A 22474-nucleotide genomic window follows, 5' to 3' on the forward strand; every position below is an offset into this window, starting at 1 on the left:
CAGTGAAGCATCAGTGCTTCTTGTCACTTAGATGAAAACAGGCAATTCCATGGACACGAGCCTAGAATAGAGGAGAGTGTTTCTTTGCCTCAGTGTTATTTTTAAACCAGGAAAAAGCCTTAGGGAGTGGACTGCTCACTCAGATGTAATGTGGACAAGTGTGATAGGTGTGATTACCATGCACACAGACAATGGAGAGTGGGGATGGTGGTGGGGCTCCTTTAAATAGCACCAAGATCAGAAGTTCTGCCCTCACTCACTAGCTGAAGTGCCTCCAGCAAGCCTTTTAACTTTTTTGTGCTTCAGTTTCTGCACCTGGAAAATTTGGATTTGAGATTATTTATTTGTAATTTGTTTGAGGCATAATTGCTAATAATAAATGAAATGCCAGAGAATTAAGCATCATGTATTACTTATTGAATCAACTAATATTCATTGAATTCCTGCTCTGCCCCAGACACAGTGATAGATATTGAATCATGATGGAGATTATTGCAAATTAGAGCAGCATCAGCGCGTACCCTCCTAGTCATTGACTTTGAATCCAGTTCTCTACAAAAATTATTAAAGATACATTGTTGCTTGTGTCTTCTGATTTATTTTAGGGTTGTCACTGATGCATTTTGTTGTGTTTGTGATTGTGTGTGTGATTTAACTTGTTCATTGAAAAATGGCTTTTTCCTTACCTTCCAGGAAGCAATTGAAAAGAAAGAACAGCGAGCCAAGCGCTTCCATTTTCGATCAGAAGTAAATCTTGCCCAAAGAAATGTAGCCTTGGACAGAGACATGATGAAGAAAGGTATGGGGTGGTTGAGGGGGGGGGGTTTCACATTTCCCCAGACAGTATAACTTTGTCCTACCATAGCCTTGCGCTTCCGGCCTTGCCTTGCGTGTCCAGTCTTCATCCACATACTCCCAAAGGAGAGAAATTTGTGAAGTCTCCATTTCTGAGGAGGCCTATTTAAAGTTGGGTTAGCTGTATCTCAGATGTTAGATCTGGAAAAAAGAGATTGTCTTGTCAGAGGAGGCCCAGAGAAAGTCACCCAGTTAGTGGCAGAGCTGAGGTTAGACCTGTGCTTCTATGGGCTCTTCCCTATTTTTTGCTCTTATCATGGAAAGGTTAACTTTTCTTTGTCTTTAAATGTATTGGAAGTATATCACAGTGAGACCTTCTATCAGGGGAGTCAGCAATATTGGGATTGGTGGGGGAAAGCCATCAATATTTCTGTTGATACAGGCTTACGATTTTTTAAAATTTTTGTGTTCTGTTAGGGTAAGTGTTTTGCTTTCTAGAACTCACCCTGAATAATACAGAGTGATCTGCCCCAGTGTTCTGAAGGAATTTATAAATGAAAGGGAAAATTACTATTTTTGGTGAGTTCATAGCCATATTAATTATCCCACACTAATTTAAGTCCATGAGTACAGAAGGTCTCCTCCCTCTGTTGTGTTTGCAAATTTTGGTATTTGTGAGGGGCTTGATGGGCAGACCTCTGAATGCATATTAGAGGTTTGTGTTCTGCTGTATGAGTTTCTCTAGGTTTGCTTGATTGATAAAAAACATGTTAAATGAATGAAAGAATAGCTACTCTCTTTTGGGAACTTGCTGTCTTAGTAGGCACTGTGTTAATGGGCATATTGCATATTTGTTTCTTCTCACAACCATATGAGGAATATATTTTTTATTTCTGTTTTACAAAGAAGTAGAAATAGGCTCAAAGAAGTTTAATAAATGCCCGAGATTATGCAGCTACTAAAAGTGGAGTCAGGAGTTCATCCTAGGTTTTTCTGACACAAGCCTGGCTCTGAACTACTTTGCTCTGTTACCTAACAATACGTGATATGATAGCACAGGCCCAAACCTCCTCAGGATATCCCAGGGGATAGAGTAGCTTGGATACAAGGCTCAACTCTGGATGCTGCTTTACTGTTTTTCCTGCATCATGAGTTCAAATTGGAAATAGGACCTTGCTTCCCTTGCAGGTTGGGTTTCCAGGCATCTGCCTGAGTGGACTTTTGTTTCAGGAAAAGCCCTGCGAAGGCCAAGGACAGCTCTGCAGCTTGGTATTCATCTGCCTGCCCAGTCTGGGCCCAAGCAGAGCTCTGAAGCCTCTCTCATACCTCCACCGTGAAAGCACCATGGTTTCACCACACCTGTTTACTTCTAGTCTTGTGCACATTTGTTGCGGCAGTTCATGCCTTTCGTTCTGCGATTTTGTCTTTCCTTGTCCCATGTTTTGTCTTGTTCAGATGTCATTTCCTCCGTGAAGCATCCCTAATCACCCACTCAAATTTCCTGCCTCCGTTGTAGCTCTTCAGGGTGCTAAAGCCCTCCTGGAATCCAGTCTCACTTCCTTTGTGAATGTGGACAAGTTATTGAACCATTTTAGATCTCAGTCTCCTTGTCTGTACAATGGGAATATGATACCTACCTGAATAGGATTGCTTTGGGGGTTAAATGTTAATTTATTTTATTTTTAAAGATTTTATTTATTTTTAGAGAGAGGGGAAGGGAGGGAGAAAGAGGGGGAAAGAAACAATGATGTGAGAAACATCTATTGTTTGCCTCTCATACATGCCATGACTGGGGACCAAACCGGCGACTTTTCACTTGGTGGAATGGTGCCAAAACAGTCAGGGCTAAATTTTAATTATTTTTGAAAAGCTATCTTAATCTCATAGTTCTAAAGATATTCCTAAAAAGCAATAGATCTGCCTAGATGTCAGCAGGACCAGTGGCTCGTTACAGCCTGTTTTTCATCCAGGATGGCCTAGGAGAGTGTTTCGGAACTCTGGAGAACCCTGCTGCCACTACGAGATGAGCTTAAATCAGGATGGGAGGTAGGCAGGGGGTTTGGATTGGTCCCAGAGGTTGTTATTTTATGTGCCCCTACGTGGTTCTAACGTACAGTCACGACTGAGAAAGCACCGCTGCCGTGGTGGGGAAGAGCACGGGTTCTGAAGCCTGACTGCCTGTGTTCAAATCCTGACCTGTTACTTTTCACTCTGTGACTTGGGGAAATTATTTAGCCTTCAAGAAACTCAGTTTCCTCATGTGGAGAGACAGTTGATAACAGCTGTTCTCACAGGGTTGTTGAAAGGGTCTAATAATATGTTACAGTTCTTAGGGTGGTGTCTGGTACACAGTAAGGCCCTGATAAATGTCAGTCGTTGTTTTCATTGTACGGCACTTTCCGTCTTCCAAGCAGTCATCTAAGTGGCCTAGCCTCGTGGGAGAATGGGGACATTGGAATAAACATCTTGACTCCTTCAGCCACGCTAGCTGTCAAGTTAGTTCTTCTTCCTAGTACCAACAGCAGTAATAAAAGATGCCATTGATAATGGGTACTGTGTTCCACTCTGCTGTGTGGTTAACTTGTCTTTTCAAGAGCCCTGTGAAGGGAAGGTAATTATCTTTTCTGTTTTGCTGATGGGGAAACCAGGGGGCTGAGGGGTCGAGAAACTTGTCCAAGGTCCCACAGCCAGGTAAGTAGCGAGGCCGTGACTTAAAGGCGAGTCTGACTGAACTCTGCTCCCGATCTCTCTGCCAGCACTCAGGGACAGAGTGTGGGAAATGCTGCACTACACCACTGAGCATCAAGAGTGATTTGCTGCTTACTCCTTAGTGACTTACAGCGTCCTGCAGCTTTGGCTTCCTTATCCCCACGAGCAAAGCTTTCATGGTTGGAAGGGACCTTGGAGGTCATCGAAATTCTCCTCCTGCCCAGCCCTGCAGGCCTTTTGGCAAAGTTCCCAGTGGTCTTTTGGCTTGTGCCTGAACGTTTTCTAGTGATGGCAGAACTGTTTATGAAGCAGTTGTTTTTGGTTTTGGATACATGTTAATACATGTTCCTCATGTTGAACAGAAATAGCTTTCTAGTAATTTCTGTTAGTTACTGTGTGACCCTTAGAACAACGTTAAGTCCTTTCCTCATTCACATAATAATCCTTCAGGTGAATGGGCAGTAAGCCCATTTCCTAAACTTTCTTTGTGTAACTTGACTTTCTGATCTCTCTAATAACCTCTTTTCATAAATGTCCTTCATAAAGTGAGTTGTAGATTCCAGATGGGGTTGGGTCCATGGGTAGTTTGGCAGGGCTGTACCACAGTTTCTGTCCTAGCCACTTCAGTGTTGTACTCGCCTCCTGGTCAGCCAGAGCACCCACGTCTTTCCCCTGAGAATTCTACCTCTCAGAGCAGGCTTTCTTGTCCTGTACTTGAGGCCCTGTTTAAAAATTACTTCCTACTTACCCCATCAGATTGTTAGTTTCTGGACTCCATTTCAGTGTGTCCAGTTCATTTTTATCTTCACTGTACCTTTTGGTAGTTTAGCTCTGTTCCTCACTGTGGTGTGGCAGGCTTCTGTATCGTCAGCCAGGTGTTGGGACAGGTTGATCAGGGTAATCCCATTTCATGCCATGAAACATAGGTGTATGAGTTACAAGTCTTAGTTTATTATCAGGTCCATGTTTCATTTGATTGTCCCGAGGAGCTAAATTAAATGCCTTAATGATCTCAAGATAGAACACCATCTATGAATTTCTTGGCCTGGTAGTGCTGTCAAAAAAAAAGAGAAGAGGTTAGTGTGGCTTGCTCTTGAGGAACTCACATCATTTTCTATTGGAAAGACTTGGTTTCTTAAGGCATCATAGATTGTTTCATAGGCCACTTTCCAGAAATTTCTGAGAATGACATTACTTTTTAATCTCTTGTTTGGGAATTTCTTTTTTCTTCTATTAAATTTTGTCCAGGATCAGTCCTTCTCAAGGCTTTAAGGTACTTCACTCCTTTTCTCGAACTCTTTAGAGATTACTGCCTAATTCTGAAACCACAACTGCGTGATTCAGTCAGTGCATCGGGGTGTAACTCCGGACTAGTAGATTTAAATTTATTAAAACTAATTCTTTTGCTTTTGTGACCTGTCTTGGATTTTAGTTCTTGTTAAAGATAGCTATTCTATTGCCAATTATAGAAATAGATCAACAGTTCTGCCTTTTTTCCTGCATCATCTTCCCAAAGCAGTGTTGTTCTAATACTTTTTTTTTAAATGCCATCAGCACTTTTTTATTACTGATTTCAGAGAGAGAGAAAAAGAGAAATGTCAGTGTGAGAAAAACATTGATTATACATGCCCCAACCAGGGATCAAACCCATAACCTCTGTATGTTCCCTGACCAGGAATTGAACCCGCAACCTTTTGGTGCATGGGACAGTGCTTTCAACCCATTGAGCCACTGGCCAGGGTGAGCTGCCAACATTTTTGATGAACCTGTATACTCTGGACTGTACCCTTTTCTTCATTAGATGTTATGCAAACAAGTCATGTCCACCAAAAAAATTTGGAAAGGAGAGTAAGAAAAAAAGTTGCCCACAATCTACCACCAAATCCAGTCATTGTCAACATTTTCTGTATTTCCGTCCAACCTTTTCTGGGTGTGGACTTTATTTTTGTTTTTCCCTTTCCTTTTCACTTGACAGACTGTCATCTGCATTTTCCATGTCTTTATATAGCCAGGTGTTAGTCCTTTAGAATCTTACATTGCTTACATTCATTCCTTTCCATTTGTCACTCGCAGTTTTCCCTTTATGTGACTCCCATGTATGTTCTGTGGCAGGTTGTTCTCATCCGAGCTTTGCTGCCTTCTCTTTCTTTGGGATCACCTCTTATACTCTGAGTTACTATATTTAGTGTCTTCCAATTTTTTTAGCATTCTAGTTTGAGGCCATAGGATTGGCTTTTCTTTCTCTTGATTTTTAGAAATCTTCCCTATTATCTGTCATTCATTGTCTTCTTGTCTGTTAGAAAAATTCAAGATGATGCCCTCACCGCCTTACTTATAGTCAACATTCGGTAAATGTTCAGTTCTCATTCCATAATCCATCTGTACTGCCATCTCAGCAGTTAGTCCTTTCTCATTGATTGGACACAAATCTGGGCTCCTGCTGGGTTTTATTTCAAGCAGTGATATTGTCAGCAAGGTGAGGAAGCACTGAGCTTCCCCTTTGGCGGTCTTTCATCGTTTCTGAGCTTAACCAAAGTGTGTCTTGCCACTGTCAGTTTGATTCTCTTTTGAGAATGTTTCTTATTCTCTAGCTGATTGAGACTAGTTTATCTCTGTGGTGATATGGCTGTTTTCTTTAACCTTATATCTCTACCCACTTCTTTGAACAAGTTTTTCCATGGCTCATTTCTATATGTGTACCATTCTCTACATTAAATAAAGACTTCTGAAGCCAGAAGTCTTATTACTTACCTTCTTTTTTTGTTTTCAAGCTATTTCCTCACTGTAGGGTGTTTTTTCTTTTTCTTTTTTTAAATAAAAATATTATAATGCTAGTCCTGGCCACGGTGGCTTAGTTGGTTGGAGCGTCATTCCATAAATCAAAAGGTCACAGGTTCGATTCCTGGTCAGGGCACATGCCTAAATTATGAGTTTGGTCCCCGGTCAGGGCATGTACAAGAGGCAACAGATCGGTGTTTCTCTCCCTCTCTTCTTTCTTCCCCTCCTCTCTCTCTAAAAGCAATAAGCATGTCCTCTGGTGAGGACTTAAAAACAATGTTGTAATGTTAGAATAATGCTGCGATGCTGTTGATACTTATTTTTGTCATTTTTTTGGCGTTACCCTTTCTTTGCTTATCTCATTTATGAGTAAACCCTTGTTATCAGGCCAACAAGTCTCATACAAGATATTTTTGCCCTGGTCCTCGGTCTCTTCCCTCCACCATCTCTAGGAGCTCTCCCCATTTTTGTTACATCTGTTTACTTGGGCTCTTTTTCATCCATGCTCGTGGCTGTTAGCTCGAAGAACTGAGAAGGCCTGCTGGTCTGACCCCAGTGTCTCACTCCGGATGTCCATTGTGAACACTCATCTCGTGGGGCCTTTGTTCGCTGTAGCGCGGCTGGTCACTAAGGGCTTGCTGAGCATCACGGGTCTTGGTCTCTCCGTCCTCAGGGACCTGGGTGGCACGAAGGGATCACCTCATCGAGTTTGGACACACCCATGGGCTCTCCTTAAGCCTTTTACTCTTCAAAGTCACAGAGAACTATTTAAAATTTTTTTCATCTGACAGTATTTACATGTATTTTAAGTTTACTAGTTTTAAATACAAGTAATATGTGACATCAAAACGTAATGTAACAGGTACTGAGTTTTTGACAGTTACCTCAGAGAAGGGAGGGGGAGAGGGATGTGGGGCGGTTGCGCTGGCCCCAGTTTCACATGTAAGTTTTATTTGCCTCGAATCTTTTAAAGAAATTAAGCATGAAGCTAAGTGGTGAATATACAAGTATTTTACATTTATTTTTTCATATTGACATGTTACATATTTCATAATTAAAATGATTAAATGAGATACTATATCTAGAGTACTGAGAAAAAAAGTAACACAACCGTGGAAGGGCTAAGGTTTTGTTTTTGACCACAGCCTTTAATCTTTCTTCCTCCCCAGAGGTAGCAAACTGTTGTGTATCAGATCATACTAGGCTGTTTTCTAGGTATTGGTTTACCCAAACATGTACCCTGAAAAAATATATGTTGGTTTTTATGTTATAACTTTTTTTTTTTAATATTTTATTTATTTATTTTTAGAGAGAGGGGAAGGGAAGGAGAAAGAGTGGGAGAGAAACATCAATGTGTGGTTGCCTCTCGTGAGTCCCCTACTGGGAACTGGCCTGCAACCCAGGCATGTGCCCTGACTGGGAATCGAACTGCGATACTCTGGTTCGCAGGCCCGCGCTCAATCCACTGAGCTACGCCAGCCAGGGCTTATTATAACTTCTTTAATGTCATCACATTGTATGTATTTTTCTACAGCTTTTTTTTTCACTCTCTTAGAATCTTTCCATGGTATTTAACCAAATAATATTCTATTATATGGATAAACCACAATTCATTTAATATGGATAAACGGTAATATACCACTCTGATAGCTAGTTGGTTATTAGCAGTAGTGCTGCAGTGAACATCTTAGTGTGAACTACTGTGTGAACCCACTTGTATTTAAAGATTTTATTTAGAGAGAGGGGAAGCGAGGGAGAAAAAAGGGAGAGAAACATCAGTGTGTGGTTGCCTTTCACGTGGCCCCCACTGGGGACCTGATCACAGTGCCCTGACTGGGAATTGAACTGGCGACCCTTTGGTTTGCAGCCTGCACTCAATCCACTGAGCTACACCAGCTAGGGCTATTTGTAGGATTATTTTACTCTAGTTTCCTTCTTTGCTTTATATCCAGGGACAGCGTCTCTTCTTTTTCAGAAATTGTCTTTTAACTATTGCACCTTTTTCTTTGATACCCATTTAAACATTTCAGAATCAGCTTTTCAAGTTTAATGAATCATAAACTTGAATTTGGTTGAATTTGGTATTGCTTTAATTACTACAGGCTAATTAGGGGAGAGGTATTATGTATTTTATTCTCGGCCAAAGTGCCTACTCTGAATTTAAGTCATTTGTTTAATACTGTTTGGTCTGTGATTAAAAATTAATATAGTGTGTACTTGATGTTATGTTTTTTTTAATAAATATCATCTCTTCCAGCATATTTCTTTCCTAAGCACATGTGATCTGAACTGTGCAAGGGGGTACTGGTGGGATGGGCAATAGTGGGTGGGAACATTCTGTCATCTTTTCTGTGTCCTGCTTTCCTAGCAATCCCCAAAGTGAGACTGGAGACCATCTACATCTGCGGAGTGGATGAGATGAGTACCCAGGATATCTTTTCCTATTTTAAAGAATATCCTCCGGCTCACATCGAGTGGTTGGATGATACCTCCTGTAAGTACAGCCAACTTTTCTGTTGAATATACTTTTGTTTATTATTTTAAAAGTGTTCTTGCCTTCTCAGATTGTGAACAATTATGGCCCAGACTACTTGGTTATGCTTAACCTGTGCTTGTAGCTTAGGAAAAAAATGCCCATTGATGAGAACCGAATGCATTAACCAGTTAACCAAATTATACCCCATGAGTATTCCAGGTCAGCTCAGGGGTAGTGACCAGGGCTTAGGAAGCTGGTTGCTGGCATCTAATTCTGGTGTATACAACTGAGGCCTCCTTTAACACCCACAATCCCCAACAAAGGGGTGGATACAGCTGTATAGACCTGGGCTGAGGACCATGTTTTTAGGGCTTTAGGATTTGTCATCGCAACTTGCCATATAGTCATGCAGAGAGCTGGCTCTGCCTCAGTGTCTTTAACCCAGAAATGTGTCAGAACCCTCTGACACTGTACCAGCCCTCGCGTCTCTGCTTGTTTTGGACTGTGTTTTCTGGAACTTCACCTGCTTGTACTAACCTGTGAGCTGGAACCAACTGTAATTTTTTACTTGCCTCTCTACTGCAAGTTTGTCCTGACCTCTGGTGGCCATTCTGCTGGCTTCTTGCCTTTTTTTTTTTTAATTATAAGAGTTTATTTAGAAGGTTACAAAGGGTAGTACAAGTGAGCCAGCTGGGCCACGTGGGCTCAGGAAACAAGTCACAGAGACAGAGGAAGGTCCTTGGAGCTTAGGAAAGGGAAAGGCAAAGCTGATGGCACCTGTGGGGAAGAAGAGGGGGAGGGAAAGGTGCAGCATGCTCCCTGAGAGGAAGAGGGAGATTGAGAGTATGCTCTGGGCCCTTTGTCTTGAGGGTTTTATTAATGGACAGGAGTTTAGGAAAGGTCTTAGGGGAGGATCTCAGTAGAGTATTTGTCAGCTTTGTGTTGATGTGCCAAAATGAGATTTATTCTCTTGCCTGTGCCTGTATTGGATGTGGTTGACACAAATGGCACTAACTGGCTTTCTGCTCTCTATCTCCTTGGAGGAGGGTGACTTAAGCTATTTACCCTCTGGTTGGGGAGGAGAAGTGCAAACCATTCACATTAGGCGTCCTTGGTTAGGGAAGACGATTGTAAACTGCATGGTCATTTAACTGCCTGTCTCAGTTTCTCTATTCCAGTTGTCCTGGCTTACTGGCCTGTCTCGTTCCCCCTTCAGAGACTTCCATGTCTGAAATTTTTCAGGGATGAGGGAGGACTGCAGGTCTTCAGGAACTGCTTCCTGCTGACCAGGACGTGGTCCCTGCCTATATGGGGTGTGGAGGTCTCTGCCCACCTGATCTAAGAGAGACAAGGGAATGGGACCTGAGACTGGAACAGAGAGACTGTTTTGTGATTCTTCCAGTGTGGGAACTGGCTGGAATCCCCGAAGCATCATCATCTTGATGTGGAGTTGTATCCAGAAGCAAAGTTGGTTGGCTTCTTGCCTTGACTCACTTCTAGCCTGGCTTTACTTATCGCCAGCTTGCTGACCTACTAGGTTGTGCCCTGTATGTAGCAGCCTGGTTTTTCTGGCTGCTTTCTTTGGAAGATGTCAATTCATTATTTTCACTGAAAGAAGAAGACACATGACTGAGTGAAAGACTTTTCTCCTTTTTTCTTTTTCCTTAGTTTACATCGTTCAAATCAGGGGTTGCCTAACTTTTTTTAAATAAAGTACTGGGTGGTTACTACTTTAGGCTTTGCAGGTCATATAGTCTCTGACACATTTATTCAGCTCTGCCATAATTGCATGAAAGCAGCCATAGACAATATATAATTGAATGAGCCTGACTGTTTTCCATAGAACTTTATTTATAAAAACAGGAAGTGGATGTGGTTTATTGTACAGTAACTGTACCTAAATAAAGCTGGTGCAAATATAAATAAACAAATAAATAAATGACAGATGATGGGCTGGATTTAGCCTGCCGGTCATAGTTTGTTAACCACTTGTTTAAGTCATTAAAACTAGGTAAGGGATGTTATAATTGGAGCAACCCTTAGAAATATCCTGTTCAACCACCTCATATTGTGCATCAGAAACCGAGAAACAGAGAAGGGAGACTGTTTGCCCAAGGCCACATGGCATGTCAGTAACAAAGGTGAGATTCTTAAGACCTTCATTTCCCAAACTGAGATACAAATGCCGTTTTAAATAGTTTGACGGGTTTCTTTTTTGTAAGAATTCTCAAAAGGTTTTTCTTTGTCAATTCTCTTCCTTGAAGAAGAAGATTTGAGTAGTTGCTACAGAGCCCAGTCAGTGCCTGTTACGCCCCCATTGTGCAGTGCGCCCCACAATGATGCCAGCATCAGCGGGGACATCATTCTGAAGCACATCTGGAGGATGAGCTGCAGCATGGGGCTTCCCTGTAGGGACAGTGGCATGAAGGATAATCCAAATTTATTGGATAATTTTCATTGTCATCCTCATCAAGAACTAAAACATAGCACTCACTGTGCGCCCATCAAAATATACAAAAACGTTTGTATATTTTTAATATACAAATGTTTTTTCATGGGATCTTTAACCATTATTTTGTGGAACTGAGTTTCGAGTGTAGCTCTAGGCTAATTTCATCAGAGTTTTTATTACTACTTTCTATTCTTTTCATTAGAGTAGATATCAATAAATTGTACATTTATTGATACCAATTTGTACCTAGATGAGGCTGTAACAGTGAATATAATGCAGTTTCTATTCTCAGGAAACTTCACCATTCGGATGTGATGCAGTGTTTTATTTTACATTTTATTTTAGGCAATGTGGTTTGGCTGGATGAAATGACAGCCACACGAGCCCTTATCAATATGAGTTCTCTGCCAGACCTGGATAAGATAAAAGGCAGGGATGCCAGTGAGGACAAGTCATCTGAGAAAAGCAAAAAAGGTAACTGAACACAAAGGAGGGACTTTGGGGCTGACAGTCCTGTTACACTGAGTCGGCTTGGGTTTTGCGCAGAGCGTTGCATAGCATCCCTCACCACTCATTTCTGAAATAAGCCTTGATGTTTTGGACCATCAGTAAGTAGAAGGAGAAAATGATTGGACTTTTAAGCGGTATGAGATAGAGTTACAGTAAAGTTTATCTAGTCTGTCTCATTCCATTTTAGGCAAGCAGGAAGACAGTTCAGATGATGATGAGGCTGAAGAAGGGGAAGTCGAAGATGAAAACTCAAGCGATGTAGAGGTTAGTCACAGGGGGAAGATACATGTAAGGTTTTACTGTAAAAGAAACTGCTTACTCTCTTTTTATTTAAGGTTTAAAGACTTAGTAAGTTGTGTTCTTCCTCTGACTGTCACCCTGAGACCTCTTGAGGGTGCACCAGGCCCTTGGCCTTTAAGTTTGTGTGACTGGAATGAATGATTCATCTTGAGGTCTTAGAATAGTACTCATTTAGAGCAGTAATCACTTTCTATAAAATAAAATGGTTTTATTGAGGAATACTTTGAAGTGTTATCTAATTAGTACAATTAAGGAAAAGCAAGTAATGGCATGTTTCCTGGTGGATTATGTACTATTGTTGGAAAAATTAAAGTGTATTAATTTAAAAAATATGCATTGAGTGCTTACTATATACCAAATTCTAGGTGCTGGGGATATAGCGTCAAGCAGAACAAAGTCTTTGCCCTCTTGGAGCCTACATTCTAGTGGGGAAGCCAGACAGTACACAGATACACAGATATGTAATGTCAGGAAGTGATAAGTGCTGTGAAGAAAATTAAGAAGGGTAAGTGGATAGAGAATGGTAGAGACCATTGTTTTCTTTGACAAGGTGGCCACCTCTGGCTTAGAAATTCCACAGGGGAACTAGCGCAGAGTGCTTTCTTAACCCGTGGTAACTTTGCTGCTCAGGAAAGGCGAAAACGGCTGTAATGTTTATATTGAAATACTCTTTTTTCCTTAAGTTGGACACATTATCTCAGGTAGAAGAAGAATCTCTGCTAAGAAACGATCTTCGTCCCGCTAACAAACTTGCTAAAGGAAATAGGTTATTCATGAGATTTGCTACAAAAGGTAAATATGATATTTGGTATCAATTTTTATTTTTACTCAAAGTGGTTTATTACTGAGAGACATCCTTCTCTTTTGAATCAGAAGTTAGATCAGATAATCTCCAAGTCCCTTTAGACTACAATATTTTGTGCTTATGAACCGATTGCTTGCTGCCTGAGTTGCAGTTTCTGACTTTGAATGTAAATATTAACTATTTGTATCCTTTTTTGATTTCTGTCTAAGTAAGTTAGTTCCTGTTAAAGCTGGTTTGTCCCGTGTGCTTTTCAGCAAATTTATCATCTAAACTATGGACAGCTTTTAAGATTGTGTGTTTTCTTTTGTATCCAAAATGTGTTTATTGGGCTGGTTCCCCATGCATCTTGATTCTGGGCATTCTTGGTGCTGTGTCCTTCTGCAAACCGGGTGGGTCCTCCTGTAGGTGGAGCAGCCAGCGCACAAAACGACCCCGTGTGCTGGCTAAAGAGGGTGATGATTTTATAGCATCCTGAGCACTTCACACCCGTGGAGTAGGAACTGGGGCTCCGCACCAGGTGCTTCTTCCCGAGCTCCCTCATCTCCTCTCTGGAGAGGGATGGAGGAGATCCTCTGAGAGAGGCTGTGGGGAGGTCGTCACTGCTGGAAAGTAAAATCGTGTGTTTTTCTTTATCACAACAATATCCTTCTGGACATTGTTTATAGTACCATGCAGCTCTCATTCTCTAAGGAATTAAATCAAGTCTCTTATAATTTCTAAGGTTTTATGTGCACGGTGATTTTTGTGTTTTGGTTGAGCACACATACAGTTTCTTGAGTGAGTTAGAGATGACAGTCCTTCACCCTCGAATGCTTCAGTATGTTTCTGAAGAATGAGGACTTTGTCATATACACAGCACAAGTTATCAAAATCAGGAATTAACAGTAATACAACACTATTACACAATCTGTCGTCCACATTAGGATTATATCAGTTATTACAAGAATCCTCCACCCTGTGTATTAAAACTGTCTGACACTGTGAGTGGTGTGTGTAGTAGCACTTCTTGATGATGATGATAGTTTTCAAGTAAATTTGGATTTTCCTTTGTACTTCTCCCCCACTAAACTGGATCCACTTCAGGACTGATCATTGAAGTATGCTGTATCTCCTTAGTCTCCCCGAGTCTGGAACTATACCCCTCTGCTTTGTTTTCCTTGACTGAAACATTTTTTAAAGAGCTAGGCTAATCCTGTTATAGAGTGCTCTTTAGTGTGGGCATGTCTCATGTCTGTCCCTGATTCAGTTTGAGTTGCGCAATTTAGGCATTGCCTCAGAAGTGATGTTGTGTTGTTTTCTGTGCATCGGATCAGGGGTCATGAGTATTGTGATATACAATAAATATCACAAGTAAATGTGATATTTATTTGTCCCATTGCTGAGGTTATTAACTTATTGCTTGCTTTAGGTGATGATTGCCAGGTTTCTCGATACTGTAAAGTTTATATTTTTTCATTCGTAATTTTAAAATTTGTGGGAAGATACTTTGAGATTGATTATGTAAGTAGTCCGTTGCTCATCAAACTTTCACGCAGTAGCTTTAGCATCCATTGACTTTTTAACTCCATCATTTTTTTATTAGTTGGCAGTCTGCTGTAAGGAATGCCTTTCACTTTAATCCACTTAGTTATTTACTTATATCCATTTAGAGTCATAGAGTTTTATTCAGTGGGTTATCATACATCGCTATCATCGTTTTGACTCACAAATTGTCCTGGATTTGCCCAGTGGAGCCCCTTCTACCTGTGTGCTTTAGACACGTCTCCATGATCCTTAGATCACTTTCTTTACGGAACACCAAAACATACTGTTCTTCCAGACTGAATTTGTGTTTCCCCTTCCTCAGCTCTGGAACCAGCCATTTCTCCTCGGGCCTGTTCTTTGTAGGGGCACATCCTAGTTGTGCTGCCGAGTTTCCCCGTAGCCCTGATACCTGCACATTGGGGTTCGTCTCCTCTGCCGTCAGTGAGCGCTCAAGGAGCCGTTGACGTCCTTTTTATTATGAAAAGTATGTGTGATCACTGTGATCACTGACCACCTGTCCTTCCTGTTAATCGGCATTTTTCAAAAAATCCTCACCCAAGGATATGCTTACTGATTTTGCTTTAGAGAGCGAGAGAGAGAGAAACATGGATGTGAGAAGAAACATTGCTCGATTGCGTCCCATATATGCCCTGACCGGGGATTGAACTCACAGCCTTTTGTTGTGCAGGTTGATGCTCCAACCAACTGAGCCCCCCAGCCAAAGCTACTTGGCATTTTAACTTAACAAAGGGATCTTTTCTACATTGACTCATTTGAGTGGTTATTTGAGTATATTCTAGGTATATGGTATCATGTTCTTCTTTAAGCCATTTTAAGAAAATCATAATAAACTGGAAAAAATGGTTTGTCAAATATATGGAATTATGTATAGTCTATTTCCTTAAATCCGATTCTGTATTATTGGAGTATTGTCATTTTGAAATGAATGTCACCTTTTAGGGGACAGTGAAAATGCCTCCTCTCCTAAAAAGCCTTCTTTGATTCTTTAGCACATGTAATGACTGAAGCTCTTTCATGCTTCCTAGAACCTCGTATATTGTGTTGTTAGGTTTTTCTAGTAGTATTTCCTCTTCGAAGTCGGCTCCTTAACAACATCCTCACCTCATTCATCTGTTTCGTTCCACCCCTCACACTTAGTAGGCACAGGGAGTGGGTGTGCTGATCTGATCCCAGCTATCGAAACACAGTCTTTTGTTTTTCTAAACTGTTCTGCATGTTTTCATGCCTAGGTATGAAAACCTAGGTAACTGTTGTAATTAATTTTTAGATGACAAAAAGGAACTTGGAGCAGCCAGAAGAAGTCAGTATTACATGAAATATGGGAATCCAAATTACGGAGGCATGAAAGGAATTCTTAGTAATTCTTGGTGAGTCCAGAAGTGTGAAATACCATAGTTAAACTTTTCTTAATCCTTTAGTGGGTATCCTGGAGTGGACTGTCAACACCATGTGGACTCAAAGGAAGACAAGAGGGAGGAGTACAAGATTCTTTTTTTTTTCTCAATAATTTTATTTAGTTATTTTTCAAGTACAGTTTTTTGCCTGTTTCTCCCATCCCAGGCCCCCCCCCCCATCTTTTTTTTTTGTACTGATTTTTTAGAGAGGGAGAGAAAGGGAAAGAGAGAAACATCAATTTGTTATTCTACTTATTTATGCATTCTTGTGTGTTGATTCTTGTGTGTGCCTTGACTGGGGAATTGAACCCACCTTGGGATATCGGTACAACCCTTTAACCAATTGAGCTACTTGGCGAGAGCCAAGTGCAAGATTCTTACCTGTGGTAAATGGTGTGAGAACGCCGAGTTTCAGTTTTATTTCTGATGTCTCTGTCTCAACACCCAACATTATGTCAGTGTGTAGTCGAAATTAATCAGTGGATTTCAAGGTCCTTCCTGGTGGTCTTTGATTTTGTGCTTATTTTGGCAATGTTGCAGGAAGCGAAGATATCATTCCCGTCGCATTCAGCGGGATGTGATCAAGAAGAGAGCCCTGATTGGGGATGATGTCGGCTTGACGTCCTATAAACACCGACATTCCGGTAGTTGCCTGCTCAGCTCTTGGGTAGACACATGTTTGGCTCCCGAAATCATATTTTTATTCTTAACACAGTCTTTTAAGGTTCCAAACTTTATCATCCTCTCTTCCTTGCCCTCACCCTCTGCCAACATATAGGAAAGTAAGTCAAGTCACAGTTAATTTTAAATTGTCCATACAAAGAGGTCAAGTGATTTTATAAAAGCTGTTCTAACAAAAAAAAGTCCAAATGTGACATAGGGAAAGTGAAAATAAAACTATTATTAAGAATATAATTGTTTCTACTATTTATATCAAAAGCTGCATGAAAAATTCTTTAAAAAATATTTTATCAGATGAACTGATTTTATTGTTCCTTTATCTGAAAAAGAAAATAGGCTGCTATGCGTAGTGTTTTATGCTTATTGGCTTGTGCACACGAAGGTCTCCAAAAAGTGGGATGTCATCACTCAGCTCTCCCCTCCCTCCCCTCCCCTCCCTCCCCTCCCCCCCCTCCCCTCCCCTCCCCTCCCCTCCCCTCCCCCTCCCCTCCCTCCCCTCCCCTCCCCCTCCCTCCCCTCCCCTCCCCTCCCCTTCTTCCCCTTCCCTCCCTCCTGTGCTTATTATAGAAGAACCACTTTCATTATATTTTATGAAGATTTGTTTTTATTTTGAACCTAATCTGTGGGATCTTCTACATCCTTTATAGGACTTGTTAAGTCAGCATACAAACATGGAGTAACATGCATATACATTTATCATTGTAATAGGGAGAGGTTGAAGCCTATACCTTTTTAGTTAATGTGTACATCAAAAATTGTATATTTGAAATTTGCATCTTATACAGTTATACTTCTCCAGTGTCATTTACTTTAAGATATTTTTATCATGCAATCTTTATATTATATAAAAGAAATTTAAAAGATTCCCCTAATTCTTGGACTCTAATGCTGACTTCATTTTATGTTTTTCCTATTCATTTCTTTTCATAATATTATAATTTTTGTGAGCATATATTTTATATCTGCTTCAACTATTTCTAAGCAGTTTTTCATGAATTTAAAGTTATAGTTGATTTTCATTATTTCTGGTGGTTATGGTCTATAAAGTCACCAGGATCATTGAAGGATCTGGTCATACCATTTTTGTTAGCTGATCAATATCTATAACCTTGTGTGATGTTTGTTTCTGTTGAAAGATACTTTATTTTAACATATACATTTAGTACATTTACTAACATGGATTCATAGGCTAGCAACACCACTTTAACTCATGTCTGAACAAAGCTTACCTAATACACGCATTTTCCCCTTAAGGTTCATCACATTGTCCTTGCACTTCTTTAGTGCAGGAACAGTGGATAGTTTTAACATTACTAAACAGTGAACTCAGCAAGAAAAGCCACAGACAGGTGGAAAACATGGCACGCAGTAGACTGTACCAAGCGAACTTACTTACCACGTGAGAGAGGAAACAAGGAGGCGGAGCAGTGCCTTCTGTGACCTCCGCTGGCAATGTGTGTGTGTGGCGACTCCGACTCTTTTTGCCACTCTGCATATGAAAGCACTGCGAGTTAGAAATAAGTTCGGCGGATTTGCAAAAATGGAGTCTGTGAATGATGACAGTTGACTGTATTTTAGATAATTTTATAATATTCCATAGACTGCTAGATCATACTTTACCTAGCCATTCTGCTGTTGTAGGTATCAGAATGGTAACCAGATTGGCACTGTTACAGATAATGCTTTAATAAAATCTTGGACATGGGAACCCCTTCTTTTAAAAAGGTCATTGAAGTGAATAGAAAATTAGACTTGTCAGTACTCTTCCTAATGTTCTTTTTGGTTAAATTCCTTAGGACTAGTGAATGTCCCTGAGGAACCCATTGAGGAGGAGGAGGAGGAGGAAGAAGAGGAAGACCAGGACATGGATGCAGATGACAGGGTGGTGGTGGAGTACCATGAGGAGCTTCCAGCTCTCAAGCAGACCCGGGAGCGGAGCACATCCAGGCGGTCCAGTGCCAGCAGCTCAGACTCTGATGAAATGGACTATGATCTGGAACTGAAAATGATTTCCACTCCTTCACCAAAGAAAAGCATGAAAATGACTATGTATGCTGATGAAGTGGAATCTCAGTTGAAAAATATTAGGTGAAATTATTTTTTATTTTCATCAGTGCTTCCTTTTAGTTTGTTAAAGTGTTCGGTTTTTTCTTAAAGTATATAAGAGGAGATCCTTGTTATAGACAATATAAAAAGTGAAAATCACCTGCATCATCCTCTCCTATGATAAGGACTGTTACCAATTAAGAGAATAACCTTCCAGCCCTGGCTGGTGTAGCTCAGTGGATTGAGTGCGGGCCTGTGAACCAGAGAATAACCTTACTGCTAGTCTTATGCATATATATAACACATGGAGAGGTTATAAATATATTTGTACAAAAATGAAGTTATGCTATTTATATTGTTTTGCTGTATGTTTTTTGCATTTAACATATTGTAGACATCTACTATCTTTTCAACTGTATGTACTTCATCGTTTGAAAGTATCATAGTTTATTTAACCCACAGGTGGCAAACACAAGGCCTGCGGGCCAAATCTGGCCCTCCTCGTTTCTACCCGGTGGCAGCACTGAGCTCTAGCTTAACTGTTAAGGAGCAGTTACATTTATACAGTCCTAAAATTACATTCAGCCCTTTGGAGGCAACCTTGAGGCTGATGTGGCCCCCGGTGAAAATGAGTTTGACATCCCTGATTTAACCCAATCTCTCACTGATGGACATTTAGCTTTCTATTTTCTTACTATCACACTCATAGATAAATTCTTTGAATTCCAGTGATTACATGAAAAATATACATGTTTTAAAATGTGATATTGCTGCCCCAGTTGAGTGTGGCTCAGTTGGTTGGAACATTGTCCGGTACATGAAAAGGCTGTGGGTTCAGTCCCTGGTCAGGGCACATACCTGGGTTGCATGTTCGATCCCTGATTGGGTGTGTACAGGACGCAACCAACTGACGTTTCTCTCACTTTGATATTTCTTTCTCTCTCTTTCTCTACCCCACTCCTCTCCCTTTCCCTCCTCCTCCTTCCCTCTCTCCCTCCCTTTTTCCTCTTTTCTTTCTCCCTAAAATCAGTGAACATATCTTTGGGTGAGGATTCAAACAAATTTTTTTAAATGTGGTATTGCTAAATTTCATTCCAGATTTTATTCACTCACGTTGCCACCTGTTACTCACATACCAGTGTTAGGTACTGTTGCTTTGTAATTTTTGCTAATTTCATGGACAAAAACATAGTTACTTTAATGTACATTTCTGTGATGACTAGCGGGGATGAGCAGAATCCCAAGGGCAGCTAGCACATGCACAACCCAAAGGACTGGAGGCTAGGGGTACTCTCTTTAAGTGTGCTTGGTGGTGTATTTGGGGAAAGGGGAAAAAACATTCAAGCTGGTTTGTCTTTGTGGCATCCTTATTTTCAGTTTTCATAGAACTTTGTAATGATAAATGCTGCCAGAACAATACTGCTCCTTAGAATGGTAGCAGATCTCTGAGAGGGGAGTCAGTCAGCTCTTTAAAGAAGGGGATTGTAGATTCTTGTATCTTCACTCCAGCCAGAGCACAGCCTGGGTGAGCACAGGCCTTCAGCCCTTTACTGGCCTCTACCTTAACGTTTGTCTCGGGGTACAGGGACTCACAGTTACGTGCTCTGTGATAGCTTTACCCTGGAAAACTCAGGAACCTGCCCACCTATGCCACTGTCTGTATAACAGGCTGATCCTGATTTTTGTGAACAAATAATTTTTTTGTGTGAGTGAATGAATGGTGGCTATTTTTACAGTGGGTTTTTAAAATTGTTTCCTCAAAAGTATGAGATTGTTATGTGGGCATCGTCCCACAGTTGAAGTTGTTTAACTGTGCCCTATTTTTTAAGGAATTCCATGAGGGCAGATACTGTATCCACAAGCAATATCAAAAACCGAATCGGTAACAAATTACCGCCTGAGAAATTTGCAGATGTCCGGCACTTATTAGATGAAAAACGTCAGCACGTGCGCCCACGGCCATCGGGCAGCAGCACTAAATCAGGTATTGTTGTTCAGTTGTTTCTGGGCTTCCGTCTGAGCTCCACAAAGCAAACTGGGGGAGGGACCGGTTTTTAGATAAAATGTTGCTGTTCGTGGACCTATTTAGTTGTTCTGGTTCATCGCTTCTAAATTTTGAGTTAAGCATTAGACTTCAGGACATGAAAGATAACCCTAAGAGTAATAAAAATTAAACAGACTCCTGGTCAGGATGGAGGCCTAGGTAAACATTGCTTCACCTCCTTGCACAACTACAGAAAAAAATTACAACTAGACTACAAAACAAATATCACCCAGGACCATCAGAAATTAGAAATCTGACAACCAAGGTTATAAAGAAGCCACATTCATGCAGACAGTTAGGTAGGAGGGGTGGTGTGGCCTGGGGATGTGGGGGAATGGGTGGTCCCACATTTACATGTGGTGGATAAAAATTCGGAGGGATAACTCAGGAGCAAGTGATCCCAGCCCCAGGCTGGGATCACACAGCCCAGGATTCCATTGCCAAGAAGATAAATCCCCATAACTTCTGGCTATAAAAACCAGAGGGGGTTGGGTCGGCAGAAGAAACTGCTGAATTTTCAGGAGACCCCTCTTAAAGGGCCCACACGGATATAGGACTTATTCAGACCTACCTACTCTGGGGTCCAGCACCAGGGCAACAGCTGGAAGGGCACCAGTCTCATATAGGGAGAAAGTGAAAAGACTGGAAACAGGGCAAGTGCCAGGAAACAGCTTCCTCCTACGCAGACCTCCAGAAGCCAGGCAGTGGTATTGTCCTCTCTCCAAGCCCTCCTCCCACACAGAGCCACGAAGCGGTGAAGCAGGTTGCCTGACCCTGGTGATTACCTGAGGCTTGGCCCCACACAATTTATAGGGGCCTTTTCTACAATAGGCCATGCCACCAAAACAGAGAATCAGAGCTGCTTTACCTAATACAGGGAGGCTGCCAAATGGAGGAGACAAAGAAATATGGTCCAAATGAACAGAACAAAACTCCAGAAAAAGAACTAAGCAAAATGGAGATAACTCTCCTAACAGGTGCAGAGTTCAAAACACTGGTTATCAGGATGCTCAAAGAACATGTTGGGTACACCAACAGCATAAAAAAAGACCCAGGCAGAAATGAAAGTTGCACTAAGTGAAGTAAAGAAAAATCTACAGGGAACCAACAGTAGAAGGGATGAAGCTGACAATCAAATCAAAGATCGGGAAAGTAAGGAAGAAAAAAGCATTCTATCACAACAGCAAGAAGAAACAAAAATTAAAAACAAAACAAAACAAAAAACAAGAATAGTCTAAGAAGCCTCTGGGATATCTCCAAACGTACCAACATCTGAATAATAGGGGTGCCAGAAGGAGAAGAGGAAGATCACGAAATTGAAAACATTTGAAAAAATAATGAAAGAAAACACCTAATTTGGTGAAGGAAATAGACATACAAGTCCAGGAAGCACAGAGAGTCCCAAACAAATGGGATCCAAAGAGGACCACACCAAGACCCATCATAATTAAAATGCCAAAGGTTAAAGATAAAGAATCTTAAAAGCAGCAAGAGGAAAGCATAGTGTTACCTACAAAGAAGTTCCCATAAGACTGATAGCTTATTTCTCAAAAGAAACTGCAGGCTAGAAGGGATTGGCAAGAAGTATTCAAAGTGATGAAAAGCAGGGACCTACATCCAAGATTACTCTAACCAGCAAAGCTTTCATTTAGAGTGGAAGGGCAAATAAAGTGCTTCCCAGGTAAGGTAGAGTTAAAGGAGTTCATCATCACCAAGCCCTTATATAAAATGTTAAAGGGACTTACCTAAGAAAAAGAAGATAAAAAACTATGAATAGTAAAATTACAACAAATTCACAACTGAACCTAAAAAAAAGAAACAAAAACTAAGCAAACAACCAGAACAGAAATAGAATCATAGATACGAATTTCATTTGGAGGGTTATCAGCCAGGAGGGAGAAGGGGGGAGAATGGGGGGAAAGGTGCAGGGATTAAGCAT

The 22474-nt window shown here is 41.0% G+C and overlaps 1 protein-coding gene across 2 annotated transcripts in view; it reads left to right on the forward strand.

Moving 5' to 3' along the window:
- The window catches only part of NCBP3 (nuclear cap binding subunit 3), a 30309-nt gene that overhangs the window by 3931 nt on the left and 3904 nt on the right, over positions 1–22474 (forward strand). For both annotated transcript variants that reach the window (XM_037133036.2, XM_053672597.1), the window contains exons 3-11: positions 694–799; positions 8651–8776; positions 11556–11684; positions 11908–11984; positions 12704–12812; positions 15638–15737; positions 16305–16408; positions 18242–18533; positions 20321–20475. In XM_037133036.2, coding sequence (XP_036988931.2) covers positions 694–799; positions 8651–8776; positions 11556–11684; positions 11908–11984; positions 12704–12812; positions 15638–15737; positions 16305–16408; positions 18242–18533; positions 20321–20475 — 1198 coding nt within the window. The remainder of the gene's footprint in view (positions 1–693; positions 800–8650; positions 8777–11555; positions 11685–11907; positions 11985–12703; positions 12813–15637; positions 15738–16304; positions 16409–18241; positions 18534–20320; positions 20476–22474) is intronic.

Source organism: Artibeus jamaicensis, unplaced genomic scaffold (assembly GCF_021234435.1).
Source record: "Artibeus jamaicensis isolate MK-2021 breed Jamaican fruit bat unplaced genomic scaffold, CSHL_Jam_final contig_777, whole genome shotgun sequence".
Lineage (NCBI taxonomy): Eukaryota > Metazoa > Chordata > Mammalia > Chiroptera > Phyllostomidae > Artibeus > Artibeus jamaicensis.